The 17485-nt window shown below is 34.7% G+C and overlaps 2 protein-coding genes across 5 annotated transcripts; both read left to right on the top strand.

Moving 5' to 3' along the window:
* Positions 1-2241: 2241 nt before the first annotated feature.
* LOC130669376 (equilibrative nucleoside transporter 4) lies at positions 2242-12244 on the top strand. The gene is made up of 5 exons (XM_057472239.1): positions 2242-2639; positions 3075-3229; positions 8036-8164; positions 9304-9867; positions 11386-12244. The coding sequence occupies exons 1-5, from the start codon at positions 2470-2472 to the stop codon at positions 12219-12221; spliced, it is 1854 nt and encodes a 617-aa protein (XP_057328222.1). The 5' UTR covers positions 2242-2469; the 3' UTR covers positions 12222-12244.
* On the top strand, positions 4064-7542 carry LOC130669377 (uncharacterized). 4 transcript variants are annotated; one of them, XM_057472242.1, is made up of 3 exons: positions 4064-4096; positions 5778-7004; positions 7369-7542. In XM_057472242.1, exons 1-3 carry the CDS (start codon positions 4083-4085, stop codon positions 7370-7372), a joined length of 1245 nt encoding a protein of 414 aa, XP_057328225.1. In that variant the 5' UTR covers positions 4064-4082; the 3' UTR covers positions 7373-7542. The 4 variants fall into 4 exon arrangements, 2 of the variants coding, with proteins under 2 accessions (XP_057328225.1, XP_057328224.1); XR_008990166.1 differs by lacking the exon at positions 4064-4096 and having other exon boundaries at positions 5146-6711; positions 6812-7004; XR_008990167.1 differs by lacking the exon at positions 4064-4096 and having other exon boundaries at positions 5146-6711; positions 6794-7004.
* Positions 12245-17485: the final 5241 nt, after the last annotated feature.

Below are 17485 nucleotides of genomic sequence, written 5' to 3'. Positions count from 1 at the left end.
CATTTAAATAACATGGGAAAAAAAAATGTTTTTTAGTTTGGAATTTTTGACTTCGGCAATGGCTTATTGTACGAATAAGCCCAGCATACATTTTTGTAGGGAATTTTAACGCTCTACAAAAAAAGTCTCTTATCATTTTTTGATAAATCCATCTGTTCAAAAGTTATTGGACCTCGAAGTCAAGTTAGAGTGAATTTCGAGATCTTTTTACTTTTTCGGCGAAACTATCGGACTTATCATAAAATGTCATGAAATCTTTTTTGTAGACAATTTTATTTCCTACAAATTATCTCGGATAAATTTTTTTTTAACTCTGCATTGTTTTCTAGTTATTTCCATTTTAATGCCAAGCTCTTAAAATTGATCAGAACACTATTTTTTTAGGAGCTTGGCATTAAAATGGAAATAACTAGAAAACAATGCAGAAGTAAAAAAAAGTTAATCAGAGATAATTTGTAGGAAATAAAATTGTCTACAAAAAAGATTCTATGGCATTTTACGATGAGTCCGATAGTTTCGCCGAAAAAGTAAAAAGATCTCGAAATTAACTTTAACTTGACTTCGAGCTCCAATAACTTTTGAACAGATGGATTTATTGAAAAATGATAAGACTTTTTTTATAGAGCGTTGAATTTCCGAGAAAAATGTATGCTGGGCTTATTCGTACAATAAGCCATTGCCGAGGTAAAAAATTCCAAACTAAAAAAAATTTTTTTTCCCATGTTATTTAAATGGGAAATCGAATTTTTCGATGCGCTAAGCCCCTAATTGACTTAGAATTTTTTTTCAAGCGGGAACATTTTTTTTGTACTATTAATTGTTAGTTTTCCAGGTAGGACAGAAAAAAAAAATATCACCTAAATATGAAACACCCTAACGTACATACATACATACATTCGGGCATCATCTTGAAATTAGTCAGAATAGTTTCCTAGAAGCTCAAAATGTCAACATCTCTTAGAAATTAGATTTTCGAAAATCAGACCGAGATCAATAACTTCCCGAATTTTTGAAAATTTCCAATTTTCTTAGCGGGAAGTTAAAAAACGTTAATATTGTGATAGGTTATTCCCAACGGGGGCAAAGTTACGGTCCATTCTTCGTAGGAAGACATGAAAAGTGTCATCCTCATTTATCTTAATTTATCCTCATATGGATCTGAACTCAGAAAATAAATTTTTCCCAAGACATTTTAGGGTTTCTCCTACTAAAGGACATCATAATAAACAAAAAACATTTATATTGTGATGGGTTATTCCCAACAGGAGCAAAGTTACAGGACAATATTCATCAAAAGCCATCCCTGATTAAAAAAATCGATTTAAAGGGATTCAAAAAAAAATTTTTTTAATACTTTTAAATACTTTTGAATACCTTGAATATTTTTGAATCTCTCTTCTTATGGGCATTTAACATTGCAAATCTCTTTAAATCGATTTTTTAAATCAGGGATAGACACCGTCATCTGCCCGCATCTGTCCGGCGTCGATAACTCAAAAAATATATTTTTTCCAGGACTTTTTAAGATTTTTCCTACTAAAGGACATCATTATGAACAAAAAACATTTATATTGTGATGGGTTATTCCCAACAGGAGCAAAGTTACAGGCCACTCTTTGTAGGAAGACATGGAGAGCCTCATCTTCACCCATCTCCAACCATCTTCACTAATCCTTATATGGATTTGAACTAAAAAAATTTTCCATTTTTAATTCATAATTCAAAAAATTTCTTGGAGCGAGTAAAAATTTTTTTACGCCAAGAAATTCTTTTTTCCTGTGTTGGTCTCCAGATGTTTTGAAACAGCCTCTAAGGTCGACCTTGAACTTGCGTATGGATTTTTACTTAATAATAAAATAAAAAATTAATAACTTTAATGAAAAAAAAGTTCTGTTGTACTAACTACAGGTACAAAACAATTATTGGCGCGAAAGTTTAAATTTAACAAAAAACAAAATTTATAAGATGATCTTTATATTGAATAGTCAGTTTTATTTATTAACAAAAATTTTTTTTCTTATAGCGTTTAATCCTAGAAAATTTAAATAATTAATGCCATTGAATAAAAGAATAAAAAAAAATTACTTAATGTATCTATAGATAAATATTTTTTTAAATTATCAGTAGTTTATTTTTTTAATATTTATAGTATAGAATATAAAGAAAAAACGAATATAGAAGGAATGAGAGAGAAAAAAATTCCGAGAGAATGCGTGCGCTGAAATCAATGCGATTTTCAAAGCATGCGCTTGATAAACGAGTCTAGCTGGAAATAAAAGTACAGAGCTTCCTTTATTCATTTTCTGTCATATTATATAAATGAAAAGTGAAAATAAGTAACAATAGTGAAAAGTAATAACAGAAAAGGGGTGAAAGTAATTGTTTAGTTTAAAAAAATGAAATGATGAGCCCTTAAAGAGGGCTCGTTCAACAATTTCTAGTGACAGATAGTTTGAAAATAGTTGCAATATGGATGAAAATTTGAGTCGTGGTTACGTGCAGCTCGGCAAGGCCAGGGGTGTAAACGAGTTTAAGTTTTCTAATGGATTAGATCATATAACTCCTCCGACAGATCGTTATAATTTTGTTTATCTTGCTTTGATACTCGCGGGTGCAGGATTTTTATTACCGTACAATAGGTAAAATAACAAACATACAGTCGGCTACCCGTCATTAGCCTGTCCGTAATAACCCTCTTCCCCTCAAACGGCAATTACTGATTCCAAACAACTTCCCCCTCTTAACCACTTCTTTGAATTTCGTACCAGACAACCCGTTATAAGCCACCGTTAAAATTGTTAAACTTGTAAACTAACAATAGGGAAAAATAGAAAATTTACTGTCTATGTTTCGCAGAGTCATTGAATCAATATTAAGTAAAATATAATTTATTACGGGTAGTGGAGAACAAAACTAAGCGCACGGTAGTGGGAGCTTGAAATTCCAAGAAAAGTTTTCCCTGCAACCCCTAGACTAGGCTTATGATGGGTAGTCGACTGTACATTGATCAAATTATTTCAAAGGTGTTACTGCTTGCAGACGAATGTTGATATTAATAATATGATATTTTTCAGCTTTGTTATTCCAGTAGATTATTTTCAAGCACGATATCCAGGCACGACAGTGGTGTTTGATATGTCAGTTGTATATATAACCATGGCATTTTTTGCTGTCTGTGCTAATAACATTCTTGTAGAAACAATATCTCTAAATACAAGGATTGCATTTGGTAAGATTCAATAATAGTTCATTGTATGACAAGAAATGAAACAAAACGATTTTAGACCAATGGTCCCAGGTAGAAAGTAATCAATGGAATTAGCTTGCATTAAGCTAATCCCAGAGAGGAAAGTACCACAGGCCCAGGCTTGGCCCAGACTTGGCCCAACTTTGTAGAACCTTGGGCCAGGCTTGTAAGCCAGTCTTGGCCCAGCCTTGGTAGAAGCCTGGAATAATAATCTCGGGCCAAGCCTGGTTGCCAGACCTGGCCCATGCTTGGTTGCCAGACCTGGCCCAGGCTTCCAGGAAACGAATAAATTTAATTAAAAAAAATTGATTATTATTAACCTCGTAGAGTTCATGTTCAATAACGTTTTAATTATGTAAGGGAGGTAAATGATGTGAAAAAAACTCGGTGAAAATTCTGCTGGACTCTGGGCGCGAACTGCCGTCCTTCTGATTACTGGGTCCGAACGGTAGCTACTGGACGAACCTACTAACGTTGAACTGGTACATTTATATGATCCACTTATATAAACCATAGGTATATCCAAACTTGGGTAATACTACCTTGGCCCAAGTCTGGGTTGCCATTGGACGGCCAAGGCTAAGTTACCCAGTCTTGGCCCAAGCCTGGGTAATCATTGTAGCGGCCAAGACTAGGTTACCCAGTCTTGGCCCAAGCCCGGGTAATCATTGTAACGGCCAAGGCTAGGTTACCCAGTCCTGGCCCAAGCCTGGGCCAATATAGGTGTGCCAACGCTAGGTTCCCCAGTGCTGGGCCAAGTAGGGGCCCGTTGTTCAACTCTGGCAGCTCCTGTATGGGATTTTATCAGTTTTAGCCTAAAATTAGCTAACAAACTATGGTTAACACAAGGTTAGTTGGTAACGCTATGGATCGCTAACATAAAGCTTGCAGTCTTAGTTTGCATAAGCAGTGACAATTCAGCTTACTATAAGGTTAAAAATATATCTTATTCTTAGCTAGAATAGATTTGGTAATTTGAGTTTGAAAACATGTTTACAGAGAAAAATTTTTTATTATTTTTTTTTTCTGTACACAAACATCAGATATTGCCCTCGCAGATTTGAATCACGGTGGAAACACTGTGGAAGTGTAAACACCATGGATCCACCATGGTTACACGGTGGGTTTGTTCCATTTCACCACCGGGTATACACAGTGTATCCACTGTGATTACGCGGTGTATCTACCGTGATTCCACGGTGGCTTTGTGCTATTTCACCACCGTGGTTCTACGGTGTATGCACCGCGTAATGAATTGAATTGAAATAAATTAAAATGAATTCACATTTTCGAATCTTTTTTTAAAATGATGAAAGATTGAATTCTTTTCAATACTTTTGAATTCCATTGTAAGAATTATAAAGTATTCAAATGATCGAAATTTCAATTCCGTTTCATATTTTTCAAAATCTCCGTATGGATTGAAAAAAATTTAAATAATTTTCAATACTTTTCAATGCCCTGGCGGTTTTGAATCACCCTGGAAACAGCCTGGAAACACCCTGGGAGTGGAAACACGGTGGAATCACCGTGTTTCCAGGGTGATTCAAAACCGCTAGGGTGAGTATTTTTAAGGGGTTAGGGGTAGTCAGAATTTTCAAAAAATCGATTTTTTTTTTTTTGCATTTTCTTAAAGTATAATATTTTAAAAATATTGTGTGAAAATTTGAAGTGAATCCGACAAATTCTTTTCGAGTTATTTAACAATGACCAAAGGACGCTCGGGTGCTACGTGGCATTCGAGTGCAGGTAGCTAGAAACAGCTGCAAGCAACCGACCTTTCGGGTTTCATTGTCATGAATATCTCCCCATTTTAATGTATTTATAATTATATATATATATATATATATATATATATATATATATATATATATATATATTCACAATTTGTAGGTAGTACAAGAACTGAAAAATAATTTTTGGTTGCCAGTATACCTGTAGTCGTTGCACTGATCAGTCGATAGTTTTGTGATAAATTATTTCTCAAGTGAATTAAATTATTAACCATGGGACGTGATTCTAGAAAGGTTTCAAGAGAACTTCGGAGTTCTGAAAAAATTAATAAGTCGCGTTCAGTCAAAAGAAAGAATGTTTTTAATCCGAAAACAGCCGAACGTGATGAAAGTATTCAGAGTACATCTTCTAAAAAATTAAAACAAAACACTGAAGATGATGTACCTGAAGACAGCAGTACTGAATTTCGAATAATAAATTTTATTCAGGTATTCACTGCAATTTCTGCTCTTATAAAATGTAAAAAATGTGATGGAAATGTAGTGTTTCAAACAGCAAGTACACGTGGGCTGGGATTCAAAATTGTAGTTGCATGTAATAACTGTGGAAATGAATATATTCCTTCCTGTTCTTTCGTTGGGCATTCTTATGAAATAAACAGACGTTTCATTTTTGTAATGAGAATACTAGGAATAGGATACGAAGGATTGTGCAAGTTTTGCGGCCTGATGGACATGCCGTCTTTTTTAGATAAATCTACGCATACAATTTTACTGAAACAGATTTTGAATTGTAGTAAAGCCGTCGCAGAAACCTTCATGACGAAAGCTGTGAATGAAGAAAAGCAAGCAATGCCAACAACTGAAAATGAAGATATAAATCATCTAACTGTATCGGGAGATGGAACCTGGCAAAAACGGGGATATACATCGTCATTTGGAGTTTCTTCTATAATTGGCTATTTTACTGGAAAGATTCTTGACATAAACATTAAAAGTGCATATTGTAAGCTATGTGAGTATTGGAAAAAAAAAACAAATACTGTTGAGTTCGAGGAATGGTATCAATCGCATGAAGATGTGTGTTCTGCTAATCATCAAGGGTCTTCTGGGAAAATGGAGGTGGATGCGATGGTCGAAATGTTTTCGTATTCTGAAACTAAATATGGAGTTAAGTATGCCAACTATATTGGTGATGGTGACTCCAAGACCTATTCAGGAATTATAAAATCAGATCCTTACGAAAATACAACTGTAAATAAAAAGGAATGTATAGGGCATGTCCAAAAGCGGATGGGGAGTCGATTACGTACGCTGAAGAGTAAACAAAAAGGTCTTGGTGGTCGAGGTAAGCTCACAGGAAAATTAATAGACAAACTAACTGTGTACTATGGTTTAGCAATACGCCGGCATTGTGATTCTATTGAAAATATGAAATCTGCTATAATGGCAACCTTTTATCACTACGGCTCGAGTGATGAAAAACCGAATCATGATATGTGTCCAAAAGGCGAAGAATCTTGGTGCTCTTACCAGCGCGCTGAAGCAAGAGGAGAGCTTGATACCTTTTCTCACGATTATTCTCCTTTACCTTCTGATGTTTTAAAAGCTATCAAGCCTATATACGAAGATCTTAGTAATGAAAATTTACTTTCAAGATGTGTAGGTGGATTCAATCAGAATAATAATGAAAGCTTTAACCAACTAGTATGGAAAATATGTCCAAAAACGGTAAATACTAGTTTTACTATCGTACAAATAGCTGCATACGTTGCTATGTGTATATTTAATGAGGGTATAAATTCATTATTAGTCTTGATGAATACACTAGGACTTAATTGTGGGCCTAATTCTCATCGGTATGCAGAAAGAATGGATGCTGCACGTATCAAAGTAGCAGATAAGCGCGCTAATGATAACACCCGAGAAGGTCGATTGCAACGTAGGCACCAGCAAATCGATATTTTGGAAGCTGCTATGTCGGCTGAAGAGCTATTATATGGTCCAGGAATAGATGACTCAGTGTAAGTTATTAAATAATTCTTATAATTCGACATAAATCCATAGCAAAACTTTAAATGCGTTTTTCTCAAAACTATGTTTTCTGAACTGGTGATCACTGTAACTTAAAAACTGCTCGGTAGATTTCAATAAAATTTATTGTACTTTTGAAATACATTAAAAACTCGTGCCTGATCGAAGGATTTTTTTTTTTTTCAAAAATTTCGATTTTTTTTTAACAATAAACTGTCGGTTTTTTTCTCGAAAATTTGAAAAAAATTTCCTGAGGCCGCCATTTTGTTAATTTCGAAAAAAAAAAAAAAAGCTTCGATCAGGCACAAGATTATCTATTAATAAAACTAATTTTTCTTGTCCGATTGATTTTAGATGAATCTCCAAGGACTTATGATGATCACCGCAAAGGACTTCGGGAGGAACGGGCTCTACAAAAACAGCGATAACTTTTTGAATTATTAATTTTTTTTTTTGAAATTTTCGTGAAGTCAAATCGAAACGTGTTCTAATAAAGCTATGTTTTTATTTTTGTCAAATAAAGTAATTAACTACAAAAAAAAAATTATTGAAAATCATCATTTTTTCATACCCCTGAGTACCCCTAACCCCTTAATCAGGGTAATGTAACGGGAACGAAGTCCACCTCCGTTTCATGGGAGGCCATTTCCTCGCCTATTCCAGGCACACACGTGCTGTGAATTTCCCGTATTGGGGAAGAAATAGGGGCTTTGCAGCGCATTTGTACTCAAAAGGGTGAGGAAACGGACTCTCGTAAAAAGGTGGATTTTAGCTCTCTTACGTTAACTTTTTATTTCCTAATATTTGTTCGCGGTATTGAGCTGAAATTAGGCTGTTTTTTCTGGCTGTAGAGACACTGAAACTTTAAGTTTTGATGCTGGTATTATGAAAAAATATTCTCGCTTACGGCTCGTGCAGCGAACTTCACCCTGGTCTGGAATCGTTTTGTTTCATCCCTTGTTACATAATATACTATTATATTATTCATATAACTAATTTTTATTTAACGAATTTTTTTTAGGATATCTTGTTTCATTTGTTACTCTTAACTTTGTCGTTATATCAGAAATATGGTGGGAACTTTTTGGGGTGGCTACGTCATATACAATTAACTTAATTGCAGTAGCAGTTGTTTCGGTAGGATGTACAGGTAATGGTTTAAATTTATTGTATAATTAAATAATTTTACATTTGAATAATTCATCTACACGGAAAGAAAATTATGGGAAGTTTTGCTATGCATTATGGGAATGGTTCCCATAATGGTATGGGAATAGTACCTATACTACTATAGGTATGGTTCATATATATTATGGGAACCATCCCCATATTAGTATGAGAATAGTTCCCATCATAATATGGGAATGGTTCCCATCATAATATGGGAATGGTTCCCATCATAATATGGGAATGGTTCCCATACCATTATGGGAATGGTTCTCATAATATTATGGGAACCATTCCCATATCATTATGGGAACCATTTCCATAATGGTTTGGGAATCGTTCCCATACTATTATGGAAATGGTTCCCATATTGGTATAGGAACTATTCCTATAATATTATGGGCACTATTCCCATAATGTTATGGGAACCATCCCTATAATATCATAAAATTTTTTTTTTGCACAATAGTGTAGAAATTTCCCAAAATTAAAATTTTCTTGAATGTTTTGTGCTGACAAAAAAGTCTTGTTAAAAATTTTAATGTTTTTTTGCCAAATACGATTTTTTTTTTCAATGTTTGAATTTTTGTTTTTATGTTAAATAATATTTCTGTGTATTATAGAAGTGATTACCACACTTCTTTAAATTAATTTTTTCATGATAATATGGGAACCATTCCCATAATATTATAGGAATGGTTCCTATAATAGTATGGGAACTATTCCCATAATATTATGGGAATGCTTCCCATAATGGTATGGGAACCATTCCAATTGCATTATGGGAATCATTCCCATAATATTATGGGAATAGTTCCCATACTATTATAGGAACCGTTCCCATAATATTATGGGAATGGTTCCTATAATATTATAGAAAGTATTCCTATATGGGAAACATTCCTATAACTATAGGAACTGCTCCCATAATTTATGGTCGTAATTCCTATGATGGTATAGGAAAAAATTTCACAAAATTATAGGAACCGCTGCCATAATTTTCTTTCCGGGTAATAGTTTTTTTATTAAATTTTTTATTCCAATAAGTTTTTCGTATTCCCTACATCGGAATCCCAATTAGCACGAAATTACCAGATTAATTTAACGGTATTTATATTTTAGTCCAACAATCAAGCTTTTACGGATATACATCAATGTTACCATCAAGATATACTCAGGCAGTAATGACAGGAGAAAGTTTAGCGGGTTTTTGGGTGTCAATTAATCGACTAATTACAAAATCTATTATTGATAATGAACGTGGCAATACTTCCATATTTTTCATGTTATCTATATCGACAATTCTCATGTGTTCATTTCTCTATCAACTGGTCAGAAAGACAGAATTTGTTAAATTCTACGTAAACCTTTGCCAGGAACGTAATAAAATAACACTTGAACCCACTGAAGATATCGGTTTAATGGATCCCTTGGAACAAGTTGATTCAAGTAAAGGACAATATGGAATATTAAAGCTTCAAACGAGTCCTTTGGCTGTAGATTCTAACGGCGATCCAAGTGGCGCCCAATATTCAGCATTTTCCTTCAGCAACCCAGTGTACGAACCCAATGGTCCATCAGGGAATCCCTCAAGTGGTACTGGACCAAAATATAAAGTCGAAGATGTTGTTGTGATGCGAGGGTTTTCTAGCAACCAAACCAGTAAACCTTGGTCAGGCATTAAAAGTAAGTCTTTTAAATACCAACGTAACAAAAGCTTGAGCAAGATTCTGGTACCAGTGTTTTAAGCGAAACCTTTAGTCACTAGTGTCTTTTTCTACGTATGTGTCTTGCGCAAGATCATGTAGCAATAAATCGCCATCAAGACTTGAGCATAACTTGCTCAAGGCATTGTACACAAGAATATTGAAGATATCTTAGATACGAGTAGTTGAAAAGTTTCTTGCGCATTTCTTGCACCAGTAACTTACGGCAGGTACTTGTATGGCTTGCTCAAGATCTGCTCAAGGCTCAAGGTCGATTCTGAGCCTTGAGTAGATCTTGAGAAAGACATACGCAACTATTTTCAACTATAGTCTTCCTTCAGAATTGAGTTATAATCTGGCACAAATGTCTTGTGCAAGGCTTGCACTAGACTTGCTATTGAAATTCGGCCACAAGTATCTGCAGCAAGACACATACACGGAAAAAAATAGATAGGAATGGTTACTGTGCTACACAAGAATGATCGTAAAGTATGTAAAAATTAATTAATGAATGGGTCGTTTTTACATACGACTGAGTACAATCCAATATAGCAACCATTACTATGTTACACATCATGTCGAAAACATGACTGGTTATCGTGTTCACAGTCCAGATAATACAGGTTCCTTTCAGCAGTCGATGTGTTACTATATAAAATAGGTATAGGTCCTGTGTGGAGATGCGAAAGACTCCCCGGACAAATGGGTTCCATGGTCGTTCAGCATAGTAACCATTCCTGTGCTGGACAGGAACTGCTGTTTTCAGTCACATGTCTGACTACTGTTTAACGGGAACTAATATTGTAAACAGCACTCAGACACGTGACTGAAAGCAACAGTTCCTGTCTAGCACAAGAATAGTTACTATGCTGAACGACGATGGAACGCATTTGTCCGGGGAGTTTTTCGCATCTCCACACAGGACCTAAACCTATTTTATCCCTGGCGGTTTTGAATCACCCTGGAATTCCCCTGGAATCATGGTGGAATCACGGTAGTTACACGGTGTATACACGGTGATAAAATGGCACAAACCCACTGTGTTACAACCCTGGATCCACCGTGATTCCACCCTGTTTACACTCCCAGAGTGTTTCCAGGCTGTTTCCAGGGTGATTCAAAACCGCCAGGGATATAGTAACACATTGACTGCTGAAAGGAGCCTGTATTATCTGGAAAGCGAATGGTGATTATAAACACGATAACCATTCATGTTTTCGACATAATGTGTAACATAGTAATGGTTGCTATGTTGGATTGTACTCAGTCGTATGTAAAAACGACCCATTCTTTAATTAATTTTTGCATACTTTACGATCATTCTTGTGTAGCACAGTAACCATTCCTATCTATTCTTTTCCGTGTAGGCAGGAAAAGACACTAACGTCTACCGAACTTAAGACCAGGTTTGCTCAAGCCTTGAACAAGATTGCTATGTAGAAAGTAAACCGAATAAATAATAAATTATATCAAGTACTGACCATAATTACAATTTCAGGGGGATTATTAGCAAGACTTGAAGTTGCAAAGCTCATTTTTCCTTACATGGCAAGCATTGGCGTAGCTTATTTCGTTACACTTTGTCTCTACCCTGGCATTGTATCTGAGATAATATCCTGCAAATTTGAATCATGGATGCCAGTAATATTAATGGCAGCATTCAATGGTGCTGATTTACTTGGAAAAATTTTAGCATCGATACCCTACGAATGGACACGAACGCAACTGCTATATTTTTCTGCTGCGCGTGTAATTCTTATTCCTCTTTTTCTTTTATGTGCAATTCCAAGGCACGCGCCACTTTTATCTAATGAAATTTATCCACTAATGTTCTCATGGTTACTTGGACTTACGAATGGTATAGTCGGTAGTGTTCCAATGATCCAAGCGCCAAGTAAAGTTCCTGAAGAACATCGTGAGCTAGCAGGAAATATCATGACTTTATCATACACTACTGGTCTTACTCTTGGATCATTAATAGCTTATATGTTGGATGCACTTCTTGCTCATCCAGTTTCTACAAAAGAACTTTGTTCGAATTTATTAACAGCTGCAACACCGATAACGTTGATAAGTAATAATACAACAACTGAAATTTTAACGAGCAGTATCAAATACACAACTCTTCCGACAGTCAAAAAAATAAGTAAAATATCAAATACATTAGTGACAACAGCAACTACAAAAATGGCAACATTTTTGACTACTTCAATTATTGCGAACAAAACAGCAATACTATTAGGAACTGCTCTTAATACAACATCAACAACAGCAGTACCAATGATTTTTACCAATGTCACATCAACAATTAGTAATGCGATTATTCCGCATTAAAATAAAATTATATTTCATGACAGTTTTATTAAGTTGTGATTTTAAAAACTAAATATTCCCACCTTATATTTTATTCAAATCGAAAAATGGAGAACAGGTTTGGACTCTTTTGATTTTTCAGCTCATCCCTAGCGGATCCGAATTACGGTAAATACAGTGATTTACCGTAATTTACGGTGCCTAGCAGAATTACCGTAAATTACCGTAAATTACGGTAAATTGCCGTAATTTACCGCAATTTTACGGCGCCTAGCATAATTACGGTAAATTACGGCAATTTACCGTAATTTGCCGTAGATTACCGTAATTTACGGTGCCTAGCAGAACTACCGTAAATTACGGTAATTTACCGTACATTACGGTAATTTACCTAAATTACAGTAATTCACCTAAATTACAGTAATTTACCTAAATTACAGTAATTTGCCGTAAATTACGGTAAATTGCCGCAATTTGCCGTAATTTTACGGCGCCTAGCATAATTACGGTAAATTACGGCAATTTACCGTAATTTGCCGTAGATTACCGTAATTTACGGTAATTCTGCTAGGCACGGTAAATTACGGTAAATCACTGTATTTACCGTAATTCGGATTCGCTAGGGATCCTGACGGATCCAAACTACGGTAACTTACAGTAATTACTGTAATTTACGGTTTTCGGAAGAATTACAGTATTTTACGGTAAAATGACGTAACATCGGCAATCTGCGGGTTTTTACGGTAAATGTACGGTATTTTACGGCATTTTCACTGCAAACTTTCAATAACCGGGTGGTAATTTACCGTAAGACTGCGGTATTTTACCGTAATGTCAAGTATTGCACTGTATAAAGAAAAAGGCATACGGTGCTTACGGTAAAAAGGCCACAAATTACGGTAAACTGCCTTATTTTTTACAGTGATTCACAGTAAAATACCGAAAATTACCTATATTACTGTAAATTGCCGTACATTGCGGCAAATTTGCGGTAGAAATATCGTATTTTATGGTAAATTGCGGCAAAACGCGGTAAATTACGGTAATTTACCGTAATTAGGATCTGCCAGGGTAAAAAATTGTAAAATAAAATAAATTATTAGTAACCATGACTAAAAACTCCGATAATTTTCGATTGGAAAATTTTATTGACGTAATCGGAAAAAAATAAATTCTTATTTTCTGATTGAATCTGATTATAAAATTTCTATTGGATTTAATCAGATGTAATCAGAAAATTAAAAAAATAAACTCAATTAATTTCCGATTAAACCCAATTCAAAATAATTGAAATTCAATCAGATACTTGGAACGCTCTTGCCCTGTTTAGAAAATTTTATAGAATTCAATAGATTCTCATAAATTCCTACAGAGATTTTATAAGGATATATGAGTTCTATGAGAAGTGCTATAGTTAAGTATAGGGCCTTGTACATACAGCTCTAAGAATCTATCGGATTTTTTAAGCAGGGTGAGCAATTCTGATTGAATGTTTGTTTCCAATTAAATCTGATTGAATTACAATCGAAGTTTTTAATCTTGGAAGTGTTTTCACTCATTAGTTGAAAGAAAACAGTTAATAAATAGTATCTTATGCATCTTGTGGAATCACCAGTATGACATTCGATGTCACTAGATATGTAAGATACTATTATCTAACTCATACCCGAAGAAAATCACCGCTAAATGTCTAAAGTCAGCGTCATGTAGTCAGATTTATAAAAATGATTTACTTTATTAGTATTAAAGAGATTTCTACTTCGTTATCAGATATTTTCGGCTGATTTTTTTTCGGAAACAAAATCTCTAATTACAAAATACAGACCGCACATTGATGCACTGTCTAATCTAACGAAGTGCGCTTAAATTGTTCGACAATATTCGTTTGTTTAAGAGAAAAATTCGGCCAAAGTTTCAATTTACTGCACAAGTGTAACAAAGATAGTACCGTTCGTGGACTTAAGTGTAATAAAGAGAGAAGTACGAACCCCTGTTAACAAAACTTGACTCAAAAAAACGTCAACTTTGGTGTTATGTCGTATCAGTTAATAGAAATATGTAAGGTTATAAAATTCAGGTGACGTTGCATTGATCTACACATGCGTGCGCTGATTAATTAAATGCGCATGTGCAGTAGAAATTTTGGTCGTGTCAACAAGGCAGCTAAATTCAAAGTGACGTCATAAGAGTAAAGGTGATTAGTGATTACAGTCGACTCTGTCTGAAGGTTCCACGTCGGGACAGGACCATTGTCTAAAGGTTCCCTCCCTACCATCAGCACTTCCCCTACAATATATTCCCCTCGAACGCCGAGGCGCACGCTAAAACGAACACACTGCGCAGTAAACATAACCTCAAAAAAACGTGCATTTAAAGTTAGCACTCGAAAACTGAATTGTGATTCGTCACTCGAGAAAGCGGGTGGGGGAATATCCAGGAACCTTTAGGCAAAGAACCTTTAGACAGAGTCGACTGTAGTTATTGGCTTGAATTATTGAGTAGAGAAAGACTCCAGCCCTTTCATCAGAATTTCATGATTAAATATATAAAGTAGTGTTTTGATATATATTAAATCACACTATCGACCAATCAGGAAGGATTGTATTTTAATATAAAATTTTATGAGGCTGACTTTAGTCAATTAGCAGCATATTCTTCGGGCATGATTTGATGTAAAATTTTAAAACCTCAGTTCTGTTCTTTCTCTTATTTCTCTACATTATATATTTCAATAATTAATAGACAATAATTTTATCTCTAAATAAATTAAAAAATGTTGTTAATAACATTTATAGTAGTTATTTATTTTAAATCGTTACTAAAAATGTTGAAAGAAATTATTCGACCCAATAATTACTTCTAGAGAGGATCTTCATCCGAGAAGTGCTCAAAAGTGGTGCTAAAAAAATATGGATTGTATAGTTGAGTCTGCAACAGAATATACTTTTCTCCCACCATTTTTCTACGATCAAGTCATTACTGCGCATGCGTGTTAGAGCAAAGTCATGGACCTCATAACAGCTAAGTAGTGGGAGAAAAGCCTATTCTTTTGCAGACTTAACTATCTAGTGTCGGGTCACGTGATACGTTATATCCACGATCCAATAAAAGTCATGGGTGCTCATCTTTAAGAAAACAAATTAAAGATTTTTCACGACAAACACGAAATACAAGAAATCAAAATTAATTAGAAATCAATAATTACAGTCGACTGCCCCTCATAAGCCTGTCCGTAATAAGCCTCTCTCCTCAATTGGCAGTTACTGAGTCCAAACAGCTTCCTCCACTTAACCTCTATTGTGGAAATAGAAATTGGTATGCATTCATAACATAATAAAGTACTCAGAAAAAATAAAATTTAAATCAATATATTTTAATGAAACTACGAAAAAAAAAGATAAGGATATTTTGGAGCCTCGTGCCCCGCCTTTTGAACTGTTCTCCGTTAAATTTATTAACAAATCAGCCGAGAATGTGTAACTAAATTATCTTGACAGCATAAAACAATTTGCTTAATCAATTTTGTACAGTAATGTGATCCCTATCAAAAAAATCTACGTAGGAGTTCAGCCTAGATTCTCATATGGTTTCCTATAGGAATCCAGCATAGATTTTTATGTGATTTCCCATGGGAATCTAGTCTGAATTTCCTAGGGATTTATACAGTGATATTCTATAGGAATCCAAACCAAACAAATTTGATAGGGAACCTAGATTAGATTCTTTTATGGACTTACATGGTTCACCATGATTATAAATTTTTTACATAGAAATCCAGGTAGAGTGCTCCCCCCCCCCCTAAGATATCAGACTCGAGGCTCTGGTTCCAGGAAAAATATCTTATGAGGTACCCCTTCCACTCTTAAAAGATAGAGCTATTAAAAATAGAAGCATGCGCAGTCTTACTATCTATAAGTATATCTATGTGTATGTAAACAGCTGACTTATAGTAGCGGCTCAAGCGCATGCGCAAGTAAGTTCCACTGAGTGTAGTGGGAAAACTGAATTGAGGAGAAATGATATCTTACAGAGGGATATCTCAGGGGGGAGCACTGTACCTGATTTCCTATGTTAGAAATCCATATAGGAACCTGAATACAGTGCTCCCCCCCTAAGATATCCCTCTGTAAGATATCATTTCTCCTCAATTCAGTTTCCCCACTACACTCAGTGGAACTTACTTGCGCATGCGCTTGAGCCGCTACTATAAGTCAGCTGTTTACATACACATAGATATACTTATAGATAGTAAGACTGCGCATGCTTCTATTTTTAATAGCTCTATCTTTTAAGAGTGGAAGGGGTACCTCATAAGATATTTTTCCTGGAACCAGAGCCCCGAATCTGATATCTCAGGGGGGGAGCACTATCCAAGTTCTTATATGTATTTTTTGTATGGGAATCCAAGTATACCAACAGTTTTTTATGTGAAATTCTTATATGGGAGTTCAGGTATCCATAGTTTTCAGTGTGGATTTCTTATATGAGAATCTAGGTACTTATAGTTTCTCATGTGGAATTTTCAGAGTAAAATCCAGAGATCCATAATTTTCCATATGGATTTCCTATTTGGTAAACCAGGTACCCACAGTTTCCTACGTAAAATTATCATATGGAACCCGGGTATTTATAGTTTCCCATAGACTACTTGTATAGGAATCCAGGTATCCGAATTTTCCCACATGGATTTCTATAGATTCCTGAATGGAGTTTTCTGATAGGGATGATTTTACGAACCTCATTTTGTGTAATTGTCATTTCAAAAAAACAGATTATTTAAAATCATATTGATGTCTGCAAAAAGACATCGTATAATTTATAGTAACGTAATCCTTAATCAAGTTATTAACTGAATAGTTAATTAAATATTCTATTAATTATTATTACCTTAATTAAGCATATCTAAAGCCGTGGAAGAGTACAAAATTTCAGTAGGCTTAATTTTTTTGACATTTTTAATAAATTACATAAAATATTTTTTATAAAATACACATCTCACTTTAAAATATATTTACTCAATGAAAATTTACTTATTCTTGATGATTGTTTATTGTAATAGTAATTATAGTTTAAATTATATTTCATAAAATAAATAAATGTAAAATAACAAATTTCAATTTCAATCAACTGATCATACACAGAAAGAAAGGATTCATCATACAAGTCTGCTCTCTAGCTAGTTGCTAGTGTCGCCATTCACCTATGAGTCTTGCTCCAGATATTTGGGGCAGATTTGAATTGCAAGTCTTACACTAATCTTATACAAGAATTTTGTTGAAGTTATT

This window comes from Microplitis mediator, chromosome 6, assembly GCF_029852145.1.
Source record: "Microplitis mediator isolate UGA2020A chromosome 6, iyMicMedi2.1, whole genome shotgun sequence".
In the NCBI taxonomy this organism is placed as follows: Eukaryota; Metazoa; Arthropoda; class Insecta; order Hymenoptera; family Braconidae; genus Microplitis; species Microplitis mediator.
The sequence above is the reverse complement of the archived record's forward strand: the minus strand, read 5'-3'. Positions and strand labels throughout refer to the sequence as shown.

Coding starts and splice junctions, on each gene's coding strand:
- LOC130669376 (XM_057472239.1), top strand. CDS start 2,470: ATGGATGAAAATTTGAGTCGTGGTTACGTGCAGCTCGGCAAGGCCAGG. Junction 3,230..8,035: donor AAATACAAGGATTGCATTTG/GTAAGATTCAAT, acceptor AATTTTTTTTAG/GATATCTTGTTTCATTTGTT. Junction 9,868..11,385: donor ACCTTGGTCAGGCATTAAAA/GTAAGTCTTTTA, acceptor TTACAATTTCAG/GGGGATTATTAGCAAGACTT.
- LOC130669377 (XM_057472241.1), top strand. CDS start 5,254: ATGGGACGTGATTCTAGAAAGGTTTCAAGAGAACTTCGGAGTTCTGAA.